The following is a 27145-nucleotide window of genomic DNA, read 5'->3' as shown; positions in this document are numbered from 1 at the left end:
TGGTGGTGCGCTATAAAAACAGCTACGAGGACAATGCTTTACCCACATTCTGCTCTCCGTCTCTCATGGACAGCTGAAGGTCTGTATCTGTTTGACCAACACAGGGTTGCAGAACAGATGGCCCACAGTGGCGAGTACGTACACTGCATATTGGCTGCATTCGCACAAAATCCAGTGTGACACCTTCTTGCCTGGTTGTGTGGAGGTGTGGCTACGCCTACCTTGACTTTAGGATCAGAAATTGTTTGATTTACTACTTCACTCTCTTTCTTTCCCGTTAGCTGAGTGAGGGAGGCGAGCAGTGTGTGAATGTTGTTTCCAGACCTTTAAAAAACGACACATGACTTGCTTTATGTGAGCTGATGTTCAGTGATAAACAGTAACATAAAATAATAAATGCATATGTTTTAACTCAATTCTATAAGCAAACTTTTCACATTTAAAGAGATGAAATCTTGATGTCAATGTTCAAAACCGGTTAATAATATATACACTTGGCATATAATTGACTGTAAATAATACATTAAAGTGCATCACACTTGTATACCCGTAGGCAACCACATGTTAAGAATATCACATGCCCAGATATTGCAGTAGTAGCTGTAGAAAAGATGTCCTTGAACATGTCAGAGAAGCTGAGTGGAGTACTGCAAGTTCCTTTCTTTCGTTTTCTTCCCCTCTGTCGTAGCGCTCTCACAACACTGAGGTAATCTCATCTTGAATCTGAGAGATCAGGATCTGGGACAGCACAATTCCTGCAATCTAGAGGACAACAGCAGCCACTTTAGATCACAGAAGAGGCTCTCTGTAACTGTACGTTCTGTACAGAGTATCTCAAGGTCCCTTAGCAGGGTGCTGCAATTTGGCGCTGGGAAGAAAGGTTCCCAAATTAGTTGAGACTGACTCAAACGAGTCACTTAAAATAATTGCGTACTCACATTTGCACGCACCTGTCAAGCCGATCATAAGGTGTTCTTACAGAGAGAAACCAAACCATTGGGTTGCAAACACAGCTTTTAAACAGCAGTCTATAATTAACGCTTTGGCTTGTTATGCAGACAAAGTAAGTGTCGGTAAGTGTTTTGAGAGGATATGCAAGACTTAAAAGAGAACTTCATCAGATTTACGGCACATCAAAGCATTAGAAAACTAATGCAATTGCTCTGTCGGGCCTTGTGGGTAATTTGTGCTTCTCTTCAGATTCACTGCAGAGCCTAGTGTACAGATGAGAACGAGACAAATCAGTTTAAACATCCTGTGCTAAAGTTACACCTTCTGCTAGATTGCCATTTAATATTAGCTGAAACATTTTAATAAGTAAACAGAGTAATTATTTAGAGGCAGCTCGTTATAAGTGCTAATTTGATTTCATGTTTGCTTAATGAGTATTGAATGGTTTTATTTAGTTATCAGGGCATGTTTTTAGCATCATTGGTAGAGGGGCAAAACAAAATCATCCCCGTAACACATCCTGTCAGCATTTTGTAATTTAGGTGGTCTTAGGTGTGAATACATTTCTCTTGACCCATTTAAAAAAATATAGTTCATGATGGGAAATTTTAGCAGGTAAGTAGTATAAAGAACTGCCATTGCAATAGAAGGCGTCAGCATAGATGTTTGGTACATATTTATGGGACAACATGGGAGGGATTTAGAAGAGGAAGAAGAGCTTCAAGAGGAGGCCTGTCTATTTTCAAATTCTGGCATTTCAGATTCTCTAGATTTCCGTCTGCTGCAGCGGAAATGCTGGGGGATCGTGGTGCGTTGCACAGTGAGAATCAGGGAGTCGTCAGCATCTCTTAGACATATTACATTATCACACACACCCCGCTACCTCTGTTGCACATTAACCTGTACTCATTCTAGGATAGTGTAATAAATGAATAATGTGCAGTTAAAATTTTATTGTCCCAATGTGCCTAGTTATTGCTGTCTAGGTAGAACACACCATTCCAAATCCCTTGATTCACAGTGGCCTCACATTAACCCTACTCCTTATTGGTTTCCTCTAGAATCCAAGTTTTATCCCTTTTTTTTTTTTAATTTATTTTTTTATTTTTTTACAAGGACGATATTGAACTTGTAAAAAAGGCCGTGGGAAGCTCTCAGATTGAGATTTGTATGCGTGTATAAAGTCTGCATGGCTCTGATTGCTGAAGTCTAGCTTGGACTGTTTTCGCAGCCACATCCAAAAACGCCAGTTTGAAGTTTGCCTTTGAGGGAGCGTCTCCAGTCAATATGTTGATTGCTACACACTGAATCCAGCAAACTTTCATTAATAGTTATATTGGCTTGTTTGTTTGTAGTCTTATTCAAGATGAAACTAGTCCTTTTGGCAAGTTACTAGTCCTGTGTTGCCTAATTACTACACTGGGTTACCTGAGGCAAGGCCAGACCCAAGGCGAGAGCTCCCACCAGCAGCAGATGAGACTCGATCCACATCACTGCTTTGTCTGCACAGCCTACTGGGTAGATCGACTTGTTTGCCTCCATGAAGTTTTGCGTTTGAACTCCAAAACCGCACATAGTGTTGATCACTGCCTGTAAGCCAGATGAACAAAAGCAAAGACAGACGAAACACTGAGTGCATGATACATTGATAAGCACATAAACCTAAAGCACTCTAAATACGTTCAGATCTCGCTTTCATGCTGCTGGTTTCACATTGCTTGTTTTTACTTTGAATTGAAAGTAAATTGGAAATAATGAAAGAGTGACGTTTGTTGAGGGGAAAGAAAATAATGTGAGCAGTACAAGCAAAACCCACTGGCTCTGAAAAGAAAAGCTACCTAATCCCTGAGGGAACCATGCAGTTACAGGGTACTACCAGCAGGTCGCAGCACAGCAGCAGCTCTCAAACTGTTTAATTAATAGTTTTTTTAGTTGTTTTTAATGTTATTTTATTTTTACCCCATGTTGTAAAATGTTGCTGTGATCTGTTTTCAGAGTTGCATGATGTTTAATCAATAGTGTGATAGATGTTTTTTCCTCAGTGGTGGTTTTCAAGCTGTGCTGCTGCGTCTGTACAGAGATTTTTTTGCGTGTATTTGTGAATCCAAAGTTTGTGCTCATGCAGACATTTACATATATGCTGTTTGTATGACAGCATGGATCCTCATGCACGCAGATAGCTGTAGTGTTGATTCAGTAGTCTCAAAATATCATAAAACCTTCATGAAAGAAGACTTTGATTTGGAATCATCTGTGCAAATTTACTGTAAGGTTGATCATATCGGAATATGTTAAACATGTTTTTTTTTCTTTCTTCTTTAAGATGGAAATTGCCTGGCAGTGACTCATTCAGGTACTCAACCAATCAATTTGCAGATTCCTTTTAAGAGAAACTGGTTGGCCATTATGAGACCAGTTCTGTGCATGACAGCTAATCCCAAAGGAAAGGAAGGTAATACCAAAAACTGCTTTTACAAGCAGATGCAGACGTGTTCTTGCCACCTCCCGACTGAGAGCCTCTTAGTTTGGACACACTTGCGTACATGTCAAAACAACGCAGGTTGTCACAGTCAGGCAGTGCTGGCTATAATTCAGCATCCACAGACCATTAGCTAAAGTATCGGGTATATTTTATAGATGATTTCAAATTTTCTTTGGGTCTCTCTTAATGCCAGCTTGTCAGTGGAAAGTCTTGAATCCCCATCATCAGCTGACAGTCTCACTTCTGTTGGATAAGACAGTCTGATGTCTTAGCAGAGAAGCCTCACTTCTAATCGAATGTAACTGTCTGGAGACTCCAGGGACCCGTGGAAGTCCTCTTCTCCAAGTTTAGAAGAAATACATGCATAGCTGCCATACTTTGTCTCCCGTTGAATACTGGCCACATACATATCTTGCATTCAGAGAGAGATGTGTGGAGGTGAATGTGAAATACACACAACTGGCGCACAGTTGTGTCGACATGGCTGGGTAGCTTTACGTGTGTTATCCTTTATTGCCACAGTCTGTTCTACTCACCAAGCTCCTGCATAAGACCCTGCTGAGTCAAGATACAAGATTTTTTTTGTAACTTTAAATTCTCAGCAGTTTTATTTATTTTTCTCTGTTAATAAAGTGTTAAGAGCCTGTTTCATCATCATACAGCTGCTTGTTCTGTTCATGTCACAATCTTTCTGCCTTTCTTGTTTCTGTTTATCATAAATGTGAAGGTTTGATTTGTCAGTTGCTTAATCAAGTGAATTCGGCATGACAGAGAAGATTTAAAACACTGAACAAATTTGAAATGCTGACTGAAATTGTGAGGTCAGCAATCTTAATAATACATCATCTTAAGATTATGAAAGTTTGTGTTAAGGTTTCTTTTAAGGCACGCTGTTAGTTTGTACATGTTGTGTATGTTAAGAGGCTAAACAGAGACTGACCTCCCCAGGAACAGGAGTACAGCAGGAATAAGGCACACCACAGCGCTCAGAGCTGGGGTTGTCATGTGTACAATTAAAGTAGAGGTTCCAAGACCAATCAGTGTAGTTGTTCCATCCACAACACTTGAACTGGGGGGAAAAAGAAAAATGAAGAGTGAAAAGTGAAATCGGGTGTATATTTAGAAACATAGTGTTGGTCTGTACTGGGCATCCTGCCAGTCAGGGCTTCTCCCGTGGGAAAACCCAAACTCATAAATGTGCCAGCATGTGCAGATGGAAGAGCAGTTTCACATGAGGTGACCCACAGAGAACAGGAACTGTAAGTTGCATGTAGCCTCCTGTGGAAACCCTCGCTAAGGCAAAAAAACAAACAAAACAAACTGCGGTTTCTTGCTTTAGTCTCAGATGCATCCAATAAACTATCTGTGATCAGTTTGAAGACTTCTACAGACAAAAGGAGCCACTCCGGCTCAGTGGAAATGGCCAATGAGAGCACCTCTTTTTGAATGTAATCCATCAGGTTCTGCAGATCCAGGTCATCCCTGTAGTGCACAATTGCTTTCTTTACAAACTTTCCCAAAGCACCCCGTGCCTAAGAGAGAGGAAAAGGCTGATTGAATACACAGAATAACAGCTTTAATATCAACATTTTGCATGTTTTACAATAAACTATCTACAGATGTCTTTGTTACTTGCCTGCTAAGGTGCTCATTGACACAACTGATCTCTCAGTTAATTACTCGGGTAGCATTTTGGAGGATTGTAAAGTACCTTTTTGTGAACCCTCTTTTGAACAGATGCAGTGGAAAATCCCCACAAAGCTTGAAATGATGAAGTCGAGGATAATTTCAGATCCAAGCTAAAACTGTTTCTGGGGAGCTGTCAGACACCTATTCATAGTTAATCAGGTGGCTTTGCTGTAGATTTGATCGACTTTTTGTGGGACTTTTCACATTTGCATAAACGGTATTCATGTTCAACGTTGCATTGAACTTTTTTTTCCATAAAAGGCCACTTCAGTTTTTTCTGAAAATAAACACATATTAACACATGGGTTTGGAGGCAACACAGCATCGTCCTGTTTACATTGTAAAGCGTCCCGCGGGATGCACGTAAACCAGGCGGCAGCAGAGCAGGAAGTACAGCATACATAATAATAAAACCATTTGTGCCTGTGAGAACTATACATGAAGCGCATACCAAACACAAAGCACATATGCAGGTTCTACATTATAGTAGATAATTACTTGAACTTAGCCATTTGTTATTATGTGTCGATTTTCATCAGCTCCTCTCGAGCTGAATAAACAAAACCTATAGATGATATATGAATACGTTATTTGACTGAGTTATCAGTAATGAGCATTTGAAACTGAACGAGGCTGATTCAGACGGTGAAATTTTGTCCTGCTTGTTACTTTAACTTTCATTGTCTGTAAGATTATTTTCATTTTCAGAGTATTAACGAGGGCTTGCATTGTTCATATTTGTTTTTGCTATTCTTCCACCCTTTAAGACGCTGAGAACAAAGAGGGCCATGGTTATACAGGCTGAGTTCAGATGTAATATATACTAATAGGAGCACTGTATGATAATGGTAAATGGCCTGTATTTGTATAGCGCTTTTCTAGTCCCTAAGGACCCCAAAGCGCTTTACACAACCTGTCATCCACCCATTCACACACACATTCACACACTGGTGATGGCAAGCTACAATGTAGCCACAGCCACCCTGGGGCGCACTAACAGAGGCGAGGCTGCCGGACACTGGCGCCACCGGGCCCTCTGACCACCACCAGTAGGCAACGGGTGAAGTGTCTCGCCCAAGGACACAACGACCAAGACTGTCCAAGCCGGGGCTCGAACCGGCAACCTTCCGATTACAAGGCGAACTCCCAACTCTTGAGCCACGATCGCCCCATGAGCCACTGAACTTTAAATTCTCATTAAAACGAACTTCTCTGAATGCTTTGCTAAAGGCTTTGTGAATTGTTCGCATTACAAACTACGTTAGAACAGGTTATGTTGATAAATACTGTGAGCACTGTCAAATTATCCCAAAATGTTATCCTGAAGTAGTTTTGTTAATTTGTGTTAGGATTTTTACAATGTTCCTTACGCTCACCCTGTGCCTTCCCCTGTTTCTGTTCCCACGTGGTGCAGTTTGCTCGTGGGCTTTGGAGGCTACCGTCACAGTGTGTCATTAGCGGCAAAGTCTCCTTCAAGGGATCTGTTGAAATGGAACATTTGGTTCCACTTTGAAGTGCCGAAGCATTTGAATCATTTAGCGAGGAAGGATGCTGGGAGGGTTGTTAAACTACTCTGTTTAGCAGCAGGCAGTCTGAGTGCTGACAGAGAACACAAGGGAGAGGAGAGGTATCATCAGGCACCAGGATCCCCGCCACTGATGACAGCGAGTGCTGCCACTGCTGGCTGTTGTGGTTTTTATTCTCGGTGGAGCCCTAATGGGATGTTAGTGAAGGGGATAAGTGGAGGGGGATCCTTCTCATCTCCGTAGTCTCCAAACCAATCACTTGGGTCATATAAGTATAAGATATAGGCTGAGATATAGTACTGTAGTACATATGTACATTCATGCAGCCACAGAGTAGATCACCTATGGTCACAAAAAAAGACATTTTTAATGTATCTAGACCTGGAATTAAACTTATTATTAATGTATAATAAAAAACAATCGTTAAAATTCTTTTTTTGTTTTAAATTGTTCTAATTGTATCAATTAGAGAGGCAGGAGACAGTCTGCGAATGAGACTATTTAGTCAGGTTGACTTAATTCTGAAATCAATAAAAGCTGTGGTCTGTGGGAATAACTGCAAAACAAACACATCAATGCAAAGACCAAACATGTCAGCGAGCTCAATAAAACTTAAACTCCAGTGGTCAAAGGTACTGGTACTGCTACTGGCACCATTATTTATTCATATACATAGAGACGTAGTACGTTAAAGTTTATGAGTTTGCCTGGAAGCACACTCTTGCTTCTTTCCATTGTCCCCAGGTGCCAACAATTAGCTCACTGAACACAGTGCTGTCGTTGCCGTTATTGCCACTAGCATTTAAAACTTTGCCACAATAAACCCAAATAGTTTTTATATCCAGTCACTTCAAATCACATTGTAATACCGAGAGAAAGTTCTCGCGTATTTTCTGTCAGTCTACAGAACAAGCCTGAGTCATTTGGAGGATTTATAGAGAGTGACACAAACACTGATTCTCACTGGAAGCTGCCGTTCTGTTTCCTGTGTATGCTGCGCAGCACAGACATTAACAAGACATTTCCCCTGTGGGCTAAGCTGGCCCATCTGTGGGATCAGATGTCTGCCTTATTAAGTTGCATATACTGCAGTTTACAAATGTACAGAATGTCCAAAAGCCGGGAAATGACACCATAAATCAATAGTGCTCATTGTTATCACTGGAGCCTGAATGTGGCCTTAAATGGCCCCGTAGAATAACTGAGCCAGTGCACAGAACAGTCTGTAAAGATTCAGATACCTGATCGGAGTAAAAGAAGCCCAGAATCGCTATGGCCAGCTGGGTGAGGAAGACCAGTGTGAGGCTGAAGGAGAACTAGGGAGTAAAGACAAAAATATTAAAAGGCTGTGACTAATATCATCTTAAAGGACAGATTAGTTGTTACACATAAGATGTGATCTTTTATTGCTCAATGTTCCATTTGCCAGAACTGAACTGGGAAAGAGGGCTTTTACTTATGCTGCCCCTTTCACATGGAACATGATGCAAAAAGACTGGAAGATAGCAGATCTTATTTCATTAAATGCTTTTAAGTCCAGATTGAGAGAGCCAGAGAAAAATGTTTTTAAAATGTAATTGTTATTTATAATATGTATGTAACTTTGTAATTTCAACGTGTTGTCGCCTCTTGGCCAGGACTCCCTTGCAAAAGAGGTTTTTAATCTCAATGGGACTTTTCCTGGTTAAATAAAGGTTAATAATAATAATAAAAATGTGAGACTTGGCTTTGGATTAGATGGAAGCAAAACACTGTGCCAGTATTTGTAATGTGTCTGTGAGGTCTATTACTGTCTTGAGGAGGCGAATGTTCTCTCTGAGAGCTCCGATACAGCCACAGAAAGTGATGAAGAACATGACCACCCCCACCACGATTAAGATGACAGCCGGGTCGATCAGGAACGTGTCCCTCACCGTGTCTGGCAGAAAGATGGGAAAACAGCCTCTGTTTGTTTCCAACCCCAATACCTGATTTTGATTTAAATAATTCCATCATGTACCTTGTTTCCCTGTCTTTGCAGCATCCCTTCCTACGCTAGCAGCTAATGATCTATTGTGGGGTTGTGCACAATGAACACAGGTAAAAAAATTTTGGTTGTCTCTCAACTATATATATATCTCATAGTAATTACAAAATTAAAGACACCAGGTAAAATGAAGGCGAAAGCCTGACACACATTTGCTTTGTGCCAGGAAAGCTAAACAGTTTACGATCCCAAGGAGAGTGCCACCTCATTCCTGCACCTCTTTTTATGAGGGACGGTTTATCGCTGGTCTTTAATTCACTTTGGAGTTTAGGAGGTGTGAGCGAAAAGTGTCGTCTTGCGTACCTGTGGCCTTCTGGACTTTAGCATACACACCAATTGCAACAATCAACAGGGAGAAAACCTGGAAAAAAAGGAGATGATTTTATTGTTACCAGCAATTTTTATTTATTTTTCACCAGCAAAGAAAGCAAGTAATTCTCCTCTATCGCGTTTGCTGTCTGTCCTTCGTATTCTGCTTGGGAAATTCAACACCAGATACTTCTAAGCTGGTAATTAATTAGCAATAGCAAAGCCCAGAAAATGCTGTGTATTTGTAATTTATCCAGGTTGAGTCTTTATTTGGATGTTTAAAAAGTTGTTGAAAGGAAACATGTTCCTTCCAGGGTGCCGCCTCGGACTTTTGTTTGCAGGACAGGTGTGATTAGATTAGTGATGATAAGCTTTTTCCTCAGGTGCTGAGTAGGCAGAGCACCCGTTGCCATGGTAACTGCATCACTAGTTTATGTGTTGGCGGTAAACGGACAGATGGATATCAACAGGGAAAAAAATAATAACATATGGACCTCGGTTTAATGTGGAACCTCGCAACAGAAATCAGACTCAGTCCACCTGTGACTGCGATGGAAATCCTCCAGAACTGAAAAATGCTCTCTCCAGTTTTTATCAGGATTTATAGAACTGCGAGAAGAACTCGACCTTGGTTAGAGAATTGTTTTTATTATCCACCCTAACTTCACTTAGTTCTTGACTGTGATGTGTGTGCGTGCCCTTCTTTTAAACAGTGTTACCCAAACGTGTTGTGAACTGCTGAAGAGGTGAGTTCACCCAAATAGAATCGACGTATTAAAGGAGCCAAGTGAGTGGAAAACAGGTGGAATTAACGCTTCCCGTTGATTGCATTGTCAACATTAATTTCCCTTCTCTCTGTGATTGCTTTTCTCACCTTGAATAACAATCTGTGCGGTCCTGGCTTCCATTTCCAGCCTCCGAATTCACAGACATTCTCCTGATTACTAATTTGTGCGTGTTTGCTTTTGTGTATAAAGGATGCATTTTGTTCAGCCTTTATAGCTGCCAAAACACAAAACGTGGATAGCGCCTATTTTCTTTGGAAGTACCATTGTACATTTTTCAGGGGTATTTTCTGACGTGTAGGAGTGTGCGCACCTGCAGCTCCTTTTGTCAGTTTTCCACTGACTGTGCCTTTTGTGAATGAGGGTGGCATTTGCAACAGGAGACACACTTACACAGTGAATGTATTCCAGCTCTGTTTTTCAGGCTTTTCAAAGGGATGAATCAGACTTCTCCCAGAGGATTTTGTGTGGAGGTGAAAGCCAGCTCAACTGAGCCACGGGGACGGGGGGACAAAGGCCTGATGGATTAGGGCTGCAGTGTTCGCTCCTGAGCCCATGTCTGATAAACAAAGTCAACACAGGCTGGGGTATGAGGCTGCTGCGGGTGCAGTTATTGCTGATTGGCTCTAAACACAGTAGGAGCACAGTACAGTGTTTGCCCCCCTGCTGTTTTTGTGGAGGATTGGATGAACAGGGATGTAATGGAGGTGTAGGGAGTTAGCAGAGTTAGAGATGTGATCTGTGTGCTCGACTTGTAATGTGCTGGGAAAGTAAGTGAGCCAAACAGCTCTATTTTAATAGTGTGTGTTTTTGTGCGAAAGCAACTGCTCATGGAGGACGCGGTGCTTTAATGGCTGCTTCAGTGTATCCGCTGTACCTTTCTATCATTTCCCAGTTGTCTTGTTGTCTTTTTGTTACACTAACAGCCACAGTAGAGGAGCGTGTATAATGTAAGACTTGCACAAAATGCATAATGATTATGTCATATCAGCAGTGCGTGCATGCCTGACATCTGTTAGAAAATAAGCGATTTAGGGCACCTGTCCTTGAATACGGGAGAAATGGAAGGTGTGATGGTGTGAGCGACTGACAGGGGCTGAATTGTGACTGGGTCAGATCATCTCCTGTGCTAGTGAGCAAAAAACATATAAGCATCCATTAACATCAGCGTGCTCACACATTTATGCAGTTATGTATCCACTATACTGCCTGAAATGTAACAGTTTATCTACCATTAAGAATATCGTTCAAATATATCAACCAATTTATTTTCTGTTTCACCAACACATCGAGCACATCAACGACTCGTCCACCAGGTCACCAAAGAACCTGGGACAACATCTAAAGAACTGCAGGCCTCACCTGTCTCAGCTAAAGTCAGTGCTCACGATTCAACAATAAGAAAGAAACTGATGTCGAAAATGGCATCCAGGGGAGAGTTACAAGGCGAAAACACTGCTGACCAAAAAGAACACAGAGGCTCAAATTTGCCAAAAAAAACAAACCGTAACATGCTGATGATCCCAAAGACTTTTGGGAAAATATGCTGAAGACTGACAAGATAAAAGTTAAAATTGGTGGAATGTTTGGCTTAAAACAAACACAACATTTCATACAAATAGTAATATGATTGTCTTGATTTATTTATGGGGTTTTTATTGGATTTTATATCACCTGTGGTCCTCGTGGACAAAAATGACCCCAAAGTACAAAGTGTTGCAAAGGGTCATATTTTCACACCATACTGCTTTCAAACATCTTTGATCTTGGATCACTGATGTGTGGGGTCAAGCACTGGTCATAACAACCACAACAACAACAACAACAACAACAGGCAGCATAACGAGGAGGCAGGTGCTCTATATTCAATGGAATTTTATTTACACAGCGCCGAATCACAACAACAGTCGCATCAAGGTGCTTTGTATTGTAAGGTAGACCCTACAATAAAACATACACAGAAAGTATGCTCACAAGCCTCCATTGCACTGGAGATTTGCATACTTTGATGAGCATACTTTTTTTTTTTTTTGCAATGAGCAGAAGAACAAAGCACATATTGTCCTCTAGTATAATGAGGAGGGAGAATCAATGTTCAGGAAGATCCAGGGTTGGAAGATATAGAAAATATTGTCAATATTTAGAGCACATGCTACCCTTTCTCTGAAAAAGCACATCATCCACCTGCAGAAGTGGAAGAAGGCTATGAAGTGAAGAAAAGTGATGAAGAATCTGAACTATGTTCAAGTAGGTTCTCAGGCATCCAGGACATGGTAGTCTGAGGAGCTTGGAAAGAAAGTGACTGGGCTTCTTGAAGTTTCTTGAATTTTCAGAATGTGAAACTGAAATAGAAAATGTGTCAGAGGACTACACATCATCCATTTCAATTATGATGAAGAAAAGAATCAAGCAGGAAAGAGGAATCAGCTGAGACAGAGGAATATTTGCAGTAACGTGAGGAAACACTGATCTGGTCTTCTAACCTTCCCAGTGACAGACGATGCCTGACTCTCTCATGTGCCTCAGAGAAAGATGATCTACCACAGTCCAAGCACATGTGCCAGGTCCCATACTCCTTCAGTGGCTTTTCTACTCGAGTACTGAAAGCATTACACACAGTGTATTCTGCTTTTTAACGTTCACATGCTGATGGATGCATCAGAGACCAAGTTGGGGTTCAGTAACTTGCCCAAGGACACCTTGGTAAGAACTCCAGACTAGAGCACACAGAGATTGAACCAACAACCATCCAATTAGCAGATGACCTGCTCTACAGCCAACTCAATGATGAACAAGGAGGGACAACGAGAGAGGAAGAAAAATGGACCGAATGCAGCTGTAGGCATATGTGGGCGTGTTGATTCTTACTGCCGTGCATCCAGTAGAGTCGCTACGGCCAGTTTATGACATCCTGAGTCTGGTAGAGAAGTTTTAAAGGTGACACAAGATTAATCACAGAAGCACAAAAAGGACATAATTTCTTGATAAAGACACAATAGATGATCGTCGTTCATGACACAAACGTGCTCCCATGAGGTGTATGGAACAAGTGGGTGTTTCTCCTGCTGTGATGTAAGATCCTGGTACTGATGTGACTGTATGAGCACCAAGTCCTCTTCAGAGGACTCTGTCCATTCTAACAGAACATCCAAGTAAACCAGGGAACTATGAGATAAAAACATGGGCAGCATGTGATGCAGGTCCAGCTGTACATGGAACATGCTAGTGTGCGATGGCAAACCGTCTGTCCTGCAGTCAGGACACGCGAGTTGTCCCTAACATTGCAGGTTTCCAAAAGACAACAATCACCTGTAACAGCTTGTTTACTGTATATGACCCTTGGCCTGCAACTGCAGAAAAGAATGCTGTCCATGATGGGACCAGTGCAGAGGAATAAACCTGAGCTTCCTCCTGCACTTGTGTCAAATATGGACACGCCTTTGTCCTCATGAAAGTTTGCCTTCACTCAGACTCATGCCCTGGTGTCCTACCATGCCAAAATATAGAAAACTGTCAGGTAATGAGTTGGAATAAAGTTGAATAAAACCTTGAAACACAGAGATGGATGATATTTTATACTTGTTCATTTCATTTCATTCATTCATTTCATTTATTTATTCATTTTCAGGCACAACAAATACCTATATTGAACATAAAATACACAAAACAAAAAACAAAACTTGCCTGAAAAAGGAGTGGGACGAAGAAAACTTATTAAATCCCACCCCTATACTCACTCATCAACAAAAAAAAACAATAAACTTCCCGCAGCTACGCCCATCATTGCATACAGACCCATCAACAGCCCCGGGCAGATACAAGCATCTAAGCGGCAGCTCGCAACCAACAATTAGAGCCTTCATAACTGAATACAGAATATATAAATTATAAATTGCATTACCACAGGTAACAGGCAGTAATAACTACAAGTAACAGACACACATACATATACATACATATATATCTACACACACAAGTACATATATGTACATACATACGCACACTTTATTTTTTATTTTGGAATCCATACCAGCAATGGTAAGAGGACAGACATTACAGAGCACACTAAAACCCATCATTGAGTATACTGTTGTAACAGCAATCTGGCGAGGAAGGAGCGGCTAGCCGGTCCAGCGGGCATGTGGTGTGGAGGTTAGCCGGATAACACGGAACCAGTCGGTTAAATCCAATAACAGACCTTTATTCGCCGTCAGCAACATTACACTTTATAAGCCAGGTCTCCTCGGCTGTACTCGTCCGAACCTACATGCGCGGGGATTGGTACCACCAGCGCCAGCTTGTCACAACAGTAAGTAAGGTGCTTTCTTGGAGCATGGAACATGAGCAGCATGAAATGGCTGCCGCTAACAACTCACACACCCACTAGGAGACCCCCACAGCTACTACAATAGTTGGGCAACCCCCCCTAGTGGTGCTATAACCCAAAAGGTTTGTTACATCACCCCCCCGGCAATTCGCAGGCTGTCCTCAGCCGGACCCAGGTGACCCTCCTCCCGCTACCCTTCTTCACTATACATAGTTACATTAGGTACTAAGCAGGTTGTGGAGGAATTGTTAGACACCCTTACCTTATAGCATTGGTACAGTCAATAAACAAAATTAGTGCTTGAAGCAAACAATATAGAACATGCAGTATTACTGCCAATCCATCTTCCAGAGATGGTCATAGACAAGGGAAACAGTCAGACATACAACACAACCGGTCACTCAAATCAGTATAACAGAAAACCAAACAAAGGCTCTCACGGGCCACGATTACCAGGGCTCAGTGGAACAGAACAAGTAATCACCCCTTATGAACAGAACAATTACAGCATGTACATGTATGAAACCAACCCTCAGTCAACATTGAGTCTGTCCGTATGATGACGGTTAGTCCACCTGGTAGCAGTCCAACCCTCAGTGATTCTGGGGCACCGGCGGGGTCTCAAATGATATTGTTCCCCCTTGGCCGGTGGCGACTCAGAGGCGCCCTCAGTGGGGTGCCCGCCTGCTCCGATATCCCCTGAACTCGGGAATGAGGGCTGTTCCCCCGTTTCAGTCTCATCCAGGCTCTCCTGGGACGAAGTCCGGTGCCCTGAAGGAGATGTGGAGTCCCAGGAGTAAAATGGCTGAACGTTCACGACGTGGAAGACTCCTGCGTCTTCACCAGTGTCAATCTTGGCTAATCTGTAGTTGACCTCCCCAAGCTTCTGAGTAACCCGGAGGGGCCCTGTAAACAAGGGTGCCAGCTTGGCCGTGAAGCAAGATTGAGCGTCCGATCGATGATGAGCTTTGACTTTCACCAAGTCTCCGACTGCATAGGTCATCGGCCGGCGTCTCAGGTCGTAGTAGCGTTTCTGCCTAGCATGGCTGCGAGCCAGTGTCTCCCTGGCTCGATCGTGGGCCTCCTGAAGCGACGCTTTAAGGGTCTCCGGATAGGGCATGGATGACTCCTCGCTCTCTCCAGACGGCTTAGTAAGCAAGTCAAGGGGTGTCTCCAGCTCCCTACCATACAACATCATAGCAGGGCTGAGTCCTGTACTCTCATGGGGGGCTGAGCGCAGCGCGAAACAGATTTGGGACATGAACTTATCCCACGACGCGTGCTTATCGCCCACGTATGCACGGATGGCCGTTTTGAGAGTTCTGTTCACTCTTTCGGTCGCATTAGTTTGCGGATGATACGCCGTCGTGAGGCGGTGGGTGGACCCAAGAGTGGAGAGAACAGAATCAAACAGCTCACTGACAAAAGGTGAGCCCCTGTCCGAAATAAGGTACCTAGGGGCCCCATGCCTAGCAAATACCTCGTTAATGAACTTACTGGCTGCCACTCGAGCCGTCGCATCCCGAACCGCACACACTTCGATCCACTTCGAGAAATAGTCTACGAAGACCAGTATGTACGAGTTCCCCGAAGCGGTGCGAGGTAGTGGTCCGACAAAATCGACCCCTGCGTATTCCCAGGGTCGCTGGGGCGAAATGGGGACCATGAAGCCCGCTGGCTTTCTTTGACTGGGTTTTGTGAGTTGACATACTGGGCACGACAAGACGTAGCGTTTAACTTCCGATGCCATCTTGGGCCAGTAAAACCTAGACTGCATTCTCGCTAGTGTCTTAGCAATCCCCAGGTGACCTGCTGTAGGGTGGTCATGATAATAACCGCACAGGGTACCCCGGAGAGCCGTAGGAGCATACAGCTTCAGCTCCTCCTGGGGCCGAAGACTGCGCTTATGTTTCGGGCCTCGGTAATAGAGTAGGCCGTCATTGACCACCAAGGACGGTGAAGGACTGGCGTCCGAACCCAGATTGGGGGAACACTCCAGGTCTCGGAGCCTTGGACCTGCACCTGGGTCATCTAACTGCAGCTGCCTTAGTTGTGTTCGGTCCTCTAACAAAAGGGGAGGCTGGGCACGAAGATCCATGCCCCACATGACAGCATGCTCCGGCAAGATTTCAATAGGAGGACCCTCTGGTGCAGGCAGTGGGTTGCGAGACAGAGCGTCTGGCACCCTGTTGTGTACCCCCGCCTTGTGTACGATGGTAAAGTCAAAGTCCTGCAAGCGCAGGGACCACCGCGCCAACCGGCCAGTAGGGTTTGGGCGTGACATCAGCCACTTAAGGCTGTTGTGGTCAGTCAAGACCGTCACATGAAGCCCTTCCACATAGGGACGAAAGTGTTCTAAAGCCCAAATCACAGCCAGACACTCCTTTTCTGGCGTAGAGTATGGTTTCTCTGCCTTGTGAAGAGCTCGACTTGCGTAAGCGACTGCTACTTCCCTACCCTCTGCATCCTTCTGCATTAAGGCCGCCCCCAAGCCAAGGTCACATGCATCCGTATGGATGAAGAAAGGCCGGGAAAAGTCAGGGAGTGACAGGACAGGCGCTGTCGCAATGCTCTGTTTCAGGAAGTCCATGGACTCCTGACACCTGTCATCCCACTGAAAGGTAACATCCTTCCTTGTCAGGGCGTGCAGAGGTTCTGCATGGCGAGCATATTCCTTTACGAATCTGCGGTAGTATCCCGTCAGACCGAGAAACTGCCGCACCTGTTTCATTGAGGACGGAGTTCTGAACTGCATCACAGCCTTGATTTTGTCATCGTCCGGTTTAATGCCATCCGGGGTAACCCGGTAGCCCAGGAAGGTGAGCTCCTTCAGGCAGAACTGGCATTTCTTAAGCTTCAATGAGAGACCCGCAGACCTAAGTCTCTCAAGGACCTCCCGCAGGTCCAACAAATGCTGTTCGAAGGTAGGGGACACAACCACAATGTCGTCCAGATATACAGCACATGTCTTGTAAACAAGGCCGCTGAGGACGTTGTGCATCAGCCTCTGAAAGGTGGCTGGTGCGTTGCAGAGGCCGAAAGGGAGCACGCGAAACTGAAACAGCCCACAATGGGAAACAAAGGCTGTTTTAGGACGTGAGTCCCCTGAGACCGGCACCTGCCAGTAACCCCTCGCCAGGTCCAATGTTGAAATGAATCGACCTCTCGCTAGGAAGTCGAGAGACTCATCGACCCGTGGTAAGGGGTATGAGTCCTTCCGAGTCACCTGGTTCAGCCCCCTAAAGTCCACACAGAACCGTGGGTCAGCGCCCAACCTGTTAACGATCACGACAGGTGCGGCCCAGGGGCTCATGGACGGTTCAATTATGCCATCTTCCAGCATTTTCTGGACCTGCTCTTCAATGAGTTGTTTCTTTGCAGGGGAGGTGCGGTATGGGGGGAGGTTAATAGGCCTCGCATCTCCCGTGTCGATCACATGTTCAGTTAAAGACGTGCGGCCCAAATGACCATCAAACATGCAGCTAAATTGTTCAAGGAGGACAACTAATAGTTCTCTCTGACTATCTGTTAGGTTTGCCTCCAGAGCTTTGGTCTCCAGCGAGGGCTCTACCATGTCAAGCGTCATAATGACATTATCATCGCTCAACAGATCAACTGAGCAACCCTCTTCTTCATCCGCGCCTGGGCATGGACTGTCGTCCATAACTACGGTTCTCGAGGGGATGTGGATTGTCAAAGAGGCCCTGCTCATAAAGTCCATCCCTAAGACAAAGGGGGACGACAAGTTGCGGATGACAGCAAACCGGTGATAAAACCTTTTGTTCAAGAACCCTATGGGCAGCCATGTAACACCCTCCGGGAGACAGCGAGCACCGTCTACTAGGCTCACCGGTGGACCCATCCACTGGTGGGTCCTGCTGGGAGACAAGTTGTTCTCCAAAATGAGTTCAGCCCGCACAGCAGACAGGGATGCCCCTGTATCTAGCGTAGCGTTCACTGCCACTGAGTTGAAGTTAATTTTGGCTTTCAGTGGGGTGTTCCAGTGTGCTCCAGACTCTACATCTTCCATGTGCCCCACAATGCCTTGCACAATCTGGTGGGCATCATGCGGGCGAGGCATACTTTGTGAATGGGGGGAGGGCTGCCTCATTAAAATGTCCTCCCCCCCCGGGGGTTTCCCGACTGCTGACTGGCCGCACGAGCTGCCGGCAGTGAATCCAGCCCCTCAGCATCGGCCAGTTCCAGGCCCGGTGGTGGTCCTGGAAGAGGTCGGTGGGAGGTTGCCCTGGGTCTGGCAGCACCTCGTTCTTTTGGGGCAACCCAGGTGCAACTTGGGCACGTGCGTGTGGTAAACCCTGGGCGGGAGCATTTAAAACAATGTGGTTCTCTCGCGCTTGCAACACTAGGAGATGAAGTAGGGGTTGAGCGGCCAACTGGACCTAAGGCTGTGTGGAGCTCGTGCGCGCGAAGCAGTAGGTCCATAACCGACGGGACCGGCGTACCGTACAACGCAACCTGATATTTCTCCAATGAATGTTTACATATGAGCTCGATCTGTTCATGCTCCGGCGGCGGGCACCTTAGCTTATTAAACTCACCGAGCATGTGAGCTACAAACGTTGGGAGGGGCTCCTCTAGTGATTGGACGCGATCGAGGATGCCCCGCCAAACGTGCTCTTGGTTATCAGCTGACACAAACACTGATTCAAAAAGTTGGTAAAAATGTGCCCATGTAGTAATGTGAGAGCTGAGGGCCCTAAACCATTTACTGGGCTCTCCCTTGAGGAAGTGAGGGAGCTCACTCAGAACCTGCGAGTCGGTTAGGCGCAGCGACGATCTGTAGCTATCCACTGATTGGAGCCACTCCTCCGGTGACACTCCGCCGTCACCAGCGAACACTGGGGGCTCCAGCTTGGCCTGGTGCAGCGCTGCGGCGATCATCCTCGATGTATTGCAGAGTTCCGCCGACTGACGCTGGAGAAGCGGAGGGGGCTCTGTGTTAATCCCTTTCTGCGTGAATGGCGTGGAAAAAGCCACTGGGTTGGGGGTTCTCTGAGGAGGTGTTTGCTCCCCCGGTTCCCCTCTCGCGCCACCATCCAAGTGCTTCAGAAGGCTCTTTTGTAGCTCCAGCGAATCGTGCAAGCAGACTCGCAGTTTCTCCACCTCTTCTTGCAAGCTTTCCACCTTAAGATTGAGGTCATGAGGGGTAGAGCGAGGGATGATGTACTTAGTCAGGCTGGGAGCTTCAGCATCTGAGTCGCAGCCGTCTCCCTCGCTGCCTGTGTCTGGGTGGGACGCCATTTCAAAAGTATGGCCGAAACCACTCTCTCTCTCACAAAAGTTATGGCAAAGTGAAAGAGCGTTCCCACAGAGTACCTAAGCGTTAATATCCATCAGACAGAGAGCGTCCGTGCACACTCTGATGCTTCACACAAAACAAAACGTCCCTCTGGATGAACACTGAGTCAAAGTCACTGTAGCGTTAGCCTTAGCTTTAGCACCGCCGATGTCGTAACGGTCCAATAGCACTGAGTTAGCGGTCCGACGGACCGTACAGTTACTCACGGAGTACTCCCCCTCGCAGGCGAGCGTGTCAAGCGATGGGTCGGCGCTCTTCCATGCCTGCAAATGTCGTTGAAATCCCGGGGGGTCGGCTCCTTCACGGGGTCCTATCGGCCCGGCCAATACAGCCAGACGAAGAGAAAAAAAAACACGCCACCTCAGCCGAAGTGTCGATCGTTGAAAAACACGGGAAAAACATCCGAGCCCACCGTCTGTCGGTCCGGATGACGATGAAGATCCAGAGAACAATGTTCGGGCGCCACTTTGTAACAGCAATCTGGCGAGGAAGGAGCGGCTAGCCGGTCCAGCGGGCATGTGGTGTAGAGGTTAGCCGGATAACACGGAACCAGTCGGTTAAATCCAATAACAGACCTTTATTCGCCGTCAGCAACATTACACTTTATAAGCCAGGTCTCCTCGGCTGTACTCGTCCGAACCTACATGCGCGGGGATTGGTACCACCAGCGCCAGCTTGTCACAACAGTAAGTAAGGTGCTTTCTTGGAGCATGGAACATGAGCAGCATGAAATGGCTGCCGCTAACAACTCACACACCCACTAGGAGACCCCCACAGCTACTACAATAGTTGGGCAACCCCCCCTAGTGGTGCTATAACCCAAAAGGTTTGTTACACTGTGACCAGACCAACTGTTTGTAGAGAAATTTAAATCTATGAATATTTTTGCATTGTTTCAATTGTAAACTCAGACTGTTCCAGATTTTCACACCACATACAGACACACAAAAGCCTTTACGGGTTGTTCGAGTTCTGGGTAATTTGAATTCTCCAAAGCCTCTCACATTATAAACCTTTTCTCGAATTTCAAATCTAGTTTGTAAATTTGCCGGTAAAAGTTTAGTAAAAGCTTTATACAAAATTATGGATGTATTGTAATTAACCAGATCCTGGAATTTAAGTAACTTTGCCTGAAGAAAGAATTTGTGAGTATGATCTAGATAACCAACCTTGTGAATAATACGCAGTGCTCGTTTCTGTACTGTGACTAATGGATTAGTTGTATTTTTATATGTATTTCCCCACACTTCCACACAATATGTAAGATATGGAAGAACCAGGGTACAGTACAGAGTACGAAGTGCATCTTTATCAAGGAATTGTTTCACTTTGTTCAAAACTGCGAGGCTTCTGGAAATTTTGGTTTTTATGTGTCTGACGTGGGGTTTCCATGAAATTTTGTTATCAATTATAACTCCCAAAAATTTGTTTTCACTCACATTATCAATTGGTACACCTTCAATGATAATTGGTAATTCTATATTATATTTTAAATTACCAAAAAACATTGCTTTAGTTTTATTTATATTTAATGATAATTTATTTATGTCCATCCATTTTTTTATTAATTTTAGCTCCCTGTTTACGGTCATTACAAGATCAGTATAATCATCGCTACTGAAAAATATGTTGGTGTCATCTGCGAACAGTATGAGTTTAAGTACTTGAGAAACATCAAAAATATCATTTATGTATACATTGAAAAGTTTTGGTCCCAACACTGACCCTTGGGGAACACCACATGTAATACCAAGTTTCTCTGAATGGTAATGCCCTATGCTAACATATTGTTCCCGACCTGTTAGGTAACTTTTTAACCAGTTACCAGCTTTCCCTCGAATACCATATCTTTCCAATTTATCCAGTAAAATTGAGTGATTGATTGTGTCGAAGGCCTTTTTGAGGTCAACAAAAATACCAACTGCATATTTATTTTTATCCAGTGTATCAGTAATTTCTTCTACTGCCTCAATTATCGCCATTGAAGTGGTTCTTTGCGTTCTGAAACCATACTGACCAACATTTATTATTTGATGTTTTTCAAGGAATTTTTCTAATCTTGAATTAAAAAGTTTTTCTAGAATTTTTGAGAATTGAGGCAGTAGAGAAATAGGCCTATAATTGGTAAAACTGTGTTTGTCATTACTTTTATATAGTGGTATTACTTTCGCAATTTTCATTTTTTTTGGAAAACAACCGGACTGAAATGATAAATTACAGATATATGTTAAGGGACTAGCAATATTCAGAATAACCTGTTTAACTACAGACATATTTATGTCATGATAATCCATTGAAGACTTACTTTTACATTTTAATGTGATATTTATTACTTCTTGCTCATTTGTAGCTGAGAGGAACAGTGAAAAGGGATTTGATTTTATATTACTGATATTTTCATTTTTATGACACGGGATGTCTGCTGCTAGTTCAGGGCCAACATTTATGAAGAATTTATTGAACCCATCGACAATATTACTCATGTTGTGATTTTCACCATTTGCATCAGTAAAATATTCAGGATATGATGTTCCAGAAGATCCTTGTTTAATTAAGTTGTTTAACACATCCCAAGTTCCTTTTATATTGTTTTTATTTTCATATAATCTTCTTCTATAATAAAGTTGTTTGCTCGTTCTTATAATATCAGTCAATTTATTTCTATATGCTTTATATCTTTGTTCCACTTCTTTTGTTTTTACTTTGATAAACTGTTTATACAGATTGTTTTTCTTTTTGCAAGCATTAATAATTCCTTTTGTGAGCCAAGGACTTTTTATCTTTTTTTTCTTTGTCATGTCTTCGTTTACAGGACAATGTTTATTGTACCACATAGTAAAAATATCTAGAAAATTATCATAAGCCTTGTCCACATCTGACTCTTCATACACCGAACTCCAATCTTGTTGTGCTAAATCGAAATTGAAGGCATGAATTGCTTCTTCATTTATTGTTCGCTTTGCTATCATGATCTTGGTATCTATTTTTTTTAAATCACAGTCACACAAAGTAAAAACTGGTAAGTGGTCAGTTATATCACAGACAAGCAGACCACTATTAATTTGGAAATCCATGACATTAGTAAAAATGTTGTCAATAATAGTGGCGCTATGTGATGTTATTCTGCTTGGCTTTGTTATTGTTGGATATAGTGATAAGCTGTACATCGTGTCAGTAAAGTCATCAATGGCTTTTAACCTTGTTGGATTTAGCAAATCAATGTTAAAATCACCACAGATGAATAGTAATTTTTGGTTCACCGAAGCAAACGTTTTTTCTATCCATTCATTAAAAGTGTCAATACTTGAACTGGGTGTCCGATATATGCAACTTATTATAACATTTCTCTTTTTTTCATTCATAATCTCAATAGTCAAACATTCCAAAATTCCATCAATAGCCATAGACATAGTTGTTACAACATTATATTTTATAGAGTTATGAACATATATAGCAACCCCGCCGCCCGCCTTATTTAATCTATTCATGTATTTTAAATCATATCCATTCAAACAAAAATCTATTCCTTTATCGACATTGAACCAAGTTTCAGTGATGGCTATAACACTAAAGGGGCGAGAAAATTGTTGCAAATAGTCCTTAATGAAATCAAAATTAGAGTACATACTTCTGCTGTTAAAGTGAATTAATGAGAGCTTCCCGTCTAGGTTAATTTCTTTTTCATATTGTTCCTGAGTGAAATAATTACAATTTTTAACAAAAGAAGAGAGAAAGTTACTTTCAGAATCTATTTCTGGATCTATTATATTATGCTCCTTATATTCACAATCTAGATCAATTACTTTCTGTTGAAGAACTAATTTCAACGTGTCCATGTCATTTCCTGGTGTAATTGATACATTGGTGTCAGTTATACTTGTCCAGATCCTCCATGTTCCTCACTATCAGTACTTTTGCCTCTTCTGGTGTCCCGTTTAGCTTAATGAAAATCTTACAGTTTGTTACCCATGTATGTTGTATTTTACCGTTCTTCTTCAGTTGCCTTGCCTTCCTCGCGATGTCTGCGTTTTTTCGTGTCAGATGCTCATTAATGAAAACGTCCGTGCCTTTCAGTTTGCGTCCTTGTTTCAGCAGTGCGACCTTGTTCTTCCGATTGACAAATCTCATAATGATGGCCGGCAGTCTGTCACTCCTCCTGGGCAGTGAGTGACATGCTTCTATGTGCTCCAGGTCCATCTCTATCCCCTTGCTTTGGAGGAAGGACGCCACCTGTTGCTCTACCGAGCGGGTCTCCTCGTCGCTGGGCTCCCCGACGTTCCCGGCCACCGCGCGCGCATACGAGCGCGGCTTGATTTTAATACCGCTGATGACCACGTCGTTCGTACGGGTGTACTGCTCCAGCTCATCCACCCGCCGCTCGAGATCCATGATCCGTCTGTCCTTCTCGGCATTTTGGAGGCGTAGCTGTTTTACCTCCTCCAGAAGCCCCAGAAGCAGCTCCTGCTGTGCCCTGACTGCGGCCACGTCTCCGCACAGCGCTCCGAGGGAGGTTTTAATGTCCTCAACCTCCTCTGGTGTTGGGCCTTTCTTGGGTGGCATACTGAAGCGAGAGCACGAGGCGGCTCTCGCTTTATAAACAGTCAAAGCAAACGGGGTCATTTTTGAGCCCAGAGGACAACAGATGTGATTATGTGCTGCCAGTAAAGAACTTGTAGTTTAAAAACAGCTTTCTAAATTAACTTTGACATAAACCCGTCTGTGATCATCTGTTAAAGCAACCGACTCTGGTTGTGAAACGATCCTCACGATAACTGATGATTTCATTTATTTTTTACCTGAAAACAAAGAAAAAATTCATTTTTATGAGGTTTTTATCAGATTTAAATTTGAAATGGAATAAAAAAAAATTGTGTCAAAATGTTTGAATTAAGTTTTAATTAAAAGTGGGGGGAAAATCCACTTCATATTAATTAAGTATCAATCAAACCAGATGGGGACATTTTTGACCCCTGAGGACCACAGGTGCATGGAAATCGGGAGGACATTATGAGGGTTAAGGACACTTGGGCAATCCAGCGGGACAATGATCCAAACACACCAGCGAGTACACCTCTGAATGGCTCAAAAAAGCAAAACAAACTGAAGGTTTCGAGTGGCCTATTCAAAGTCCGAACTCAGATCAGGTTGAGATACTTTGGCGTGACCTTCAACAAGGCCATTCATGCTTGAAAACCCTCCAATGAGACTTCATTAAAACTATTCTGCAAACAAGAGTGGGCCAGAATTTTTCCACAGCGATGCGAAAGACTAAATACCAGTCATCACAAACGCTTGATTGCAGTTCTTGCTGCCAAGAGTGACACAACCACTTATTAGGTTGAGGGGGCAATTACTTTTTCACACAGCACCGGGTAGGATTGGATAGCTTTTCTTTCCTTCCTTGATAAACGAAAGCATCGTTTACGAAACTGCATTTATTTGGACAATCTTTGTAATATTAAAATTTGTTACATGAGCTGAAATTTATAAATGAGACAAAAATGAGAAACCGGGAAGGGCAAATACTTTTTCACAGCACTGTAACTGTGGACTCTGCATTTGTGCAATCATGCTGTGAAATGATGCTGCAGTTATTACATTCAGAAACAGCTTCCAAGTAGAATTCGTTTACAGAGTACTAGTGTGCTTACATGGTGTTTTATGGTTTAGTATGAGTCAGTACTCGATTTATTTGTTACGAATGCATTGCTGCAGTGATGTATACAGGCAATCAAAGTTCTCATGTGTAACTGTACTAAACGTGAAATAGGTAGCAGCATGGAGGCTGGGTGCTCCTGCTGTTTTTAACTCCTGATAATAGCTGAATTTCTTTTCTCCATTTATTATTTATATATTTTTTGGTTTTTCTTTGTAGCAGATCTGTCTTCTTTGAAAGCTCTCTGATTGCTGGTGATTTGCATTCTCCAAAATATTTAGAGTATATTTTATCGTTGCAACACTTTTATCGTTGCAACTCTACTCACCCAAAATAAGAAGCTGAAGAAGAAGAGAAAGTATCTGATCCACGGGTTGACAAAGGAGAATGTCTCAGCTCGGTCCAGATTCAGTTTCCGGTCCATTATTTATTGAGGTGTAAAGCTACAGCGAGTTTCACTTGTAAACAGTCCCCAGTTCCTGCCCCACCCAGCAGATCTGCAGGCGCCATGTGAATCTGTGAGAAGCGGGTGGGTTGCAAGCTGTGCTGGTGTCGGGGTGGCTTAAAAAAAGGGGGGGCATGGATTTGTGACGCCGCCTCACCGTGCTGGTGAGACCCAGAACTGTCCATGTAGGCTGATGGGTCAGATTGCACAAAAAATATCTCTAGCTGACAGCAGCTGAATGGCCTACAAGCTGCCTTTAGTTTACCCCTGTGCATTCTGTCTCCTCTCGCCATTATGTCAAAGGGCCTAGATTCCACATCGCACAAACGCAGTGCACTCGTCTTTCTGTATTAATGTTTATTGCTTGTGAAAGTTTCATGTTCTAGTCTGCAGATTACAGATTCAGATTACTGTTCCAGTGAATAAAGCAGAAGGACGGTTGACAGAGGCTGGACAATGACATTTTTGAGAGGAGGAACATCTAATGTAGTTACATGACATTGCCTTTTGCTGTGATGTCTCCAGTGTGCTTTAGATTGAATCTGCCAAACTTTGAGTAAATAACATTCAAACCAATAAAGAAGTTAAAAAGAAAGAAAGAAGTCAAGCCACAAACTCTGTGAAGAGATATAGATTGAAAGACGAAAGCTGATTATTGACTGGTGATGAAGGATCATCTGTCAGAATGACCGGAAGCACAAAAACGTAACTATAAAGTTAATGTATTACATCATCACTGGACACCAGATCCCTCAGTAACTCAGTGACTTGCCAGAGACTCGTATTTAATGAGTTTCACCTTTTTTTTTTTAGATTGAATACAAATCAGATTTTAGTTGAACAGAACCTTAACTGGGAGGAGGTTGCACTCTGTAATTATGCAACATTTTTACTTTACCTTTGGTAGTGCTAATGGAATCTATGGATTCCAACTGGGAGTGATATGAAAAGAGAGATGATACAGATGGGTGATACCATAGTGATGTCCTGAGCTGTGCAGATACCTCGAGCTTTGTTTGAACACAGAAATTAGAAGTATGGTGGATCTTCCTGTGATTGGCTCCAATCAATATATTAGAGTTTTTGGTAAGATGGCACTATGCTCTGAAAATTGTGTCATGAATCATCACATTTTTTTTTGTATGTGACATGCCATCACCATACATTTACACCTCATTCGCAATGGGTTGGACCCTTTTTGCCTTCAGAACGGCCTCAAATCTTTGTGGAATGGATTCAGAAAATTGCTGGAAACATTCCTCAGATTTTGGTTGCAGCAATTTCGCATCACACAGTTGCTGAATCACTCCACCACATCCTGGAGGTACATGGGGCAAACCCTTATGTCACCACTGATACAAGGTAAGCTAGATCAGTGTTTCCCAAACTTTTGGAGCCACGGCACCTACTTCACATTAGAACAATCACACAGCACACCACCAAACAAAAATGTCACAAAAAGCACATTGATAAGTTTTTTCCGCACAGCAGACATAGTGGAGTTGGCTCGGTTTGTCCCCAGTATACCTTTTTTGCTTTCTTCTGGCATTTCATCTGGGTCGGAATTTTCCCCAGGGCCTGGGTCAGAGTGACTACTTTTTATTTCAAATATTTATGTATTGCTATGTA

General features: G+C 43.3%; 1 protein-coding gene across 1 annotated transcript; it reads right to left on the bottom strand.

The window, feature by feature from the left end:
- Positions 1-466: 466 nt before the first annotated feature.
- tspan33b (tetraspanin 33b) lies at positions 467-25541 on the bottom strand. The gene is made up of 8 exons (XM_085359012.1): positions 25400-25541; positions 8978-9035; positions 8439-8566; positions 7890-7964; positions 4870-4965; positions 4374-4502; positions 2380-2541; positions 467-762 (listed from the first exon to the last, which is right to left on the bottom strand). The coding sequence occupies exons 1-8, from the start codon at positions 25493-25495 to the stop codon at positions 694-696; spliced, it is 813 nt and encodes a 270-aa protein (XP_085215138.1). The 5' UTR covers positions 25496-25541; the 3' UTR covers positions 467-693.
- Between the last annotated feature and the right edge of the window lie 1604 nt (positions 25542-27145).

This window comes from Diplotaxodon limnothrissa, linkage group LG7 (genome assembly GCF_057381915.1).
Source record: "Diplotaxodon limnothrissa isolate DT_005_m linkage group LG7, D_limnothrissa_male_GT1.1, whole genome shotgun sequence".
NCBI lineage: Eukaryota > Metazoa > Chordata > Actinopteri > Cichliformes > Cichlidae > Diplotaxodon > Diplotaxodon limnothrissa.
This window is presented reverse-complemented; position numbering and strand designations above follow the sequence as displayed.

Coding starts and splice junctions, on each gene's coding strand:
- tspan33b (XM_085359012.1), bottom strand. CDS start 25,495: ATGGACCGGAAACTGAATCTGGACCGAGCTGAGACATTCTCCTTTGTC. Junction 9,036..25,399: donor TCTTCAGCTTCTTATTTTGG/GTGAGTAGAGTT, acceptor CTTTTTTTCCAG/GTTTTCTCCCTGTTGATTGT. Junction 7,965..8,438: donor ACATTCGCCTCCTCAAGACA/GTAATAGACCTC, acceptor TTTACTCCCTAG/TTCTCCTTCAGCCTCACACT.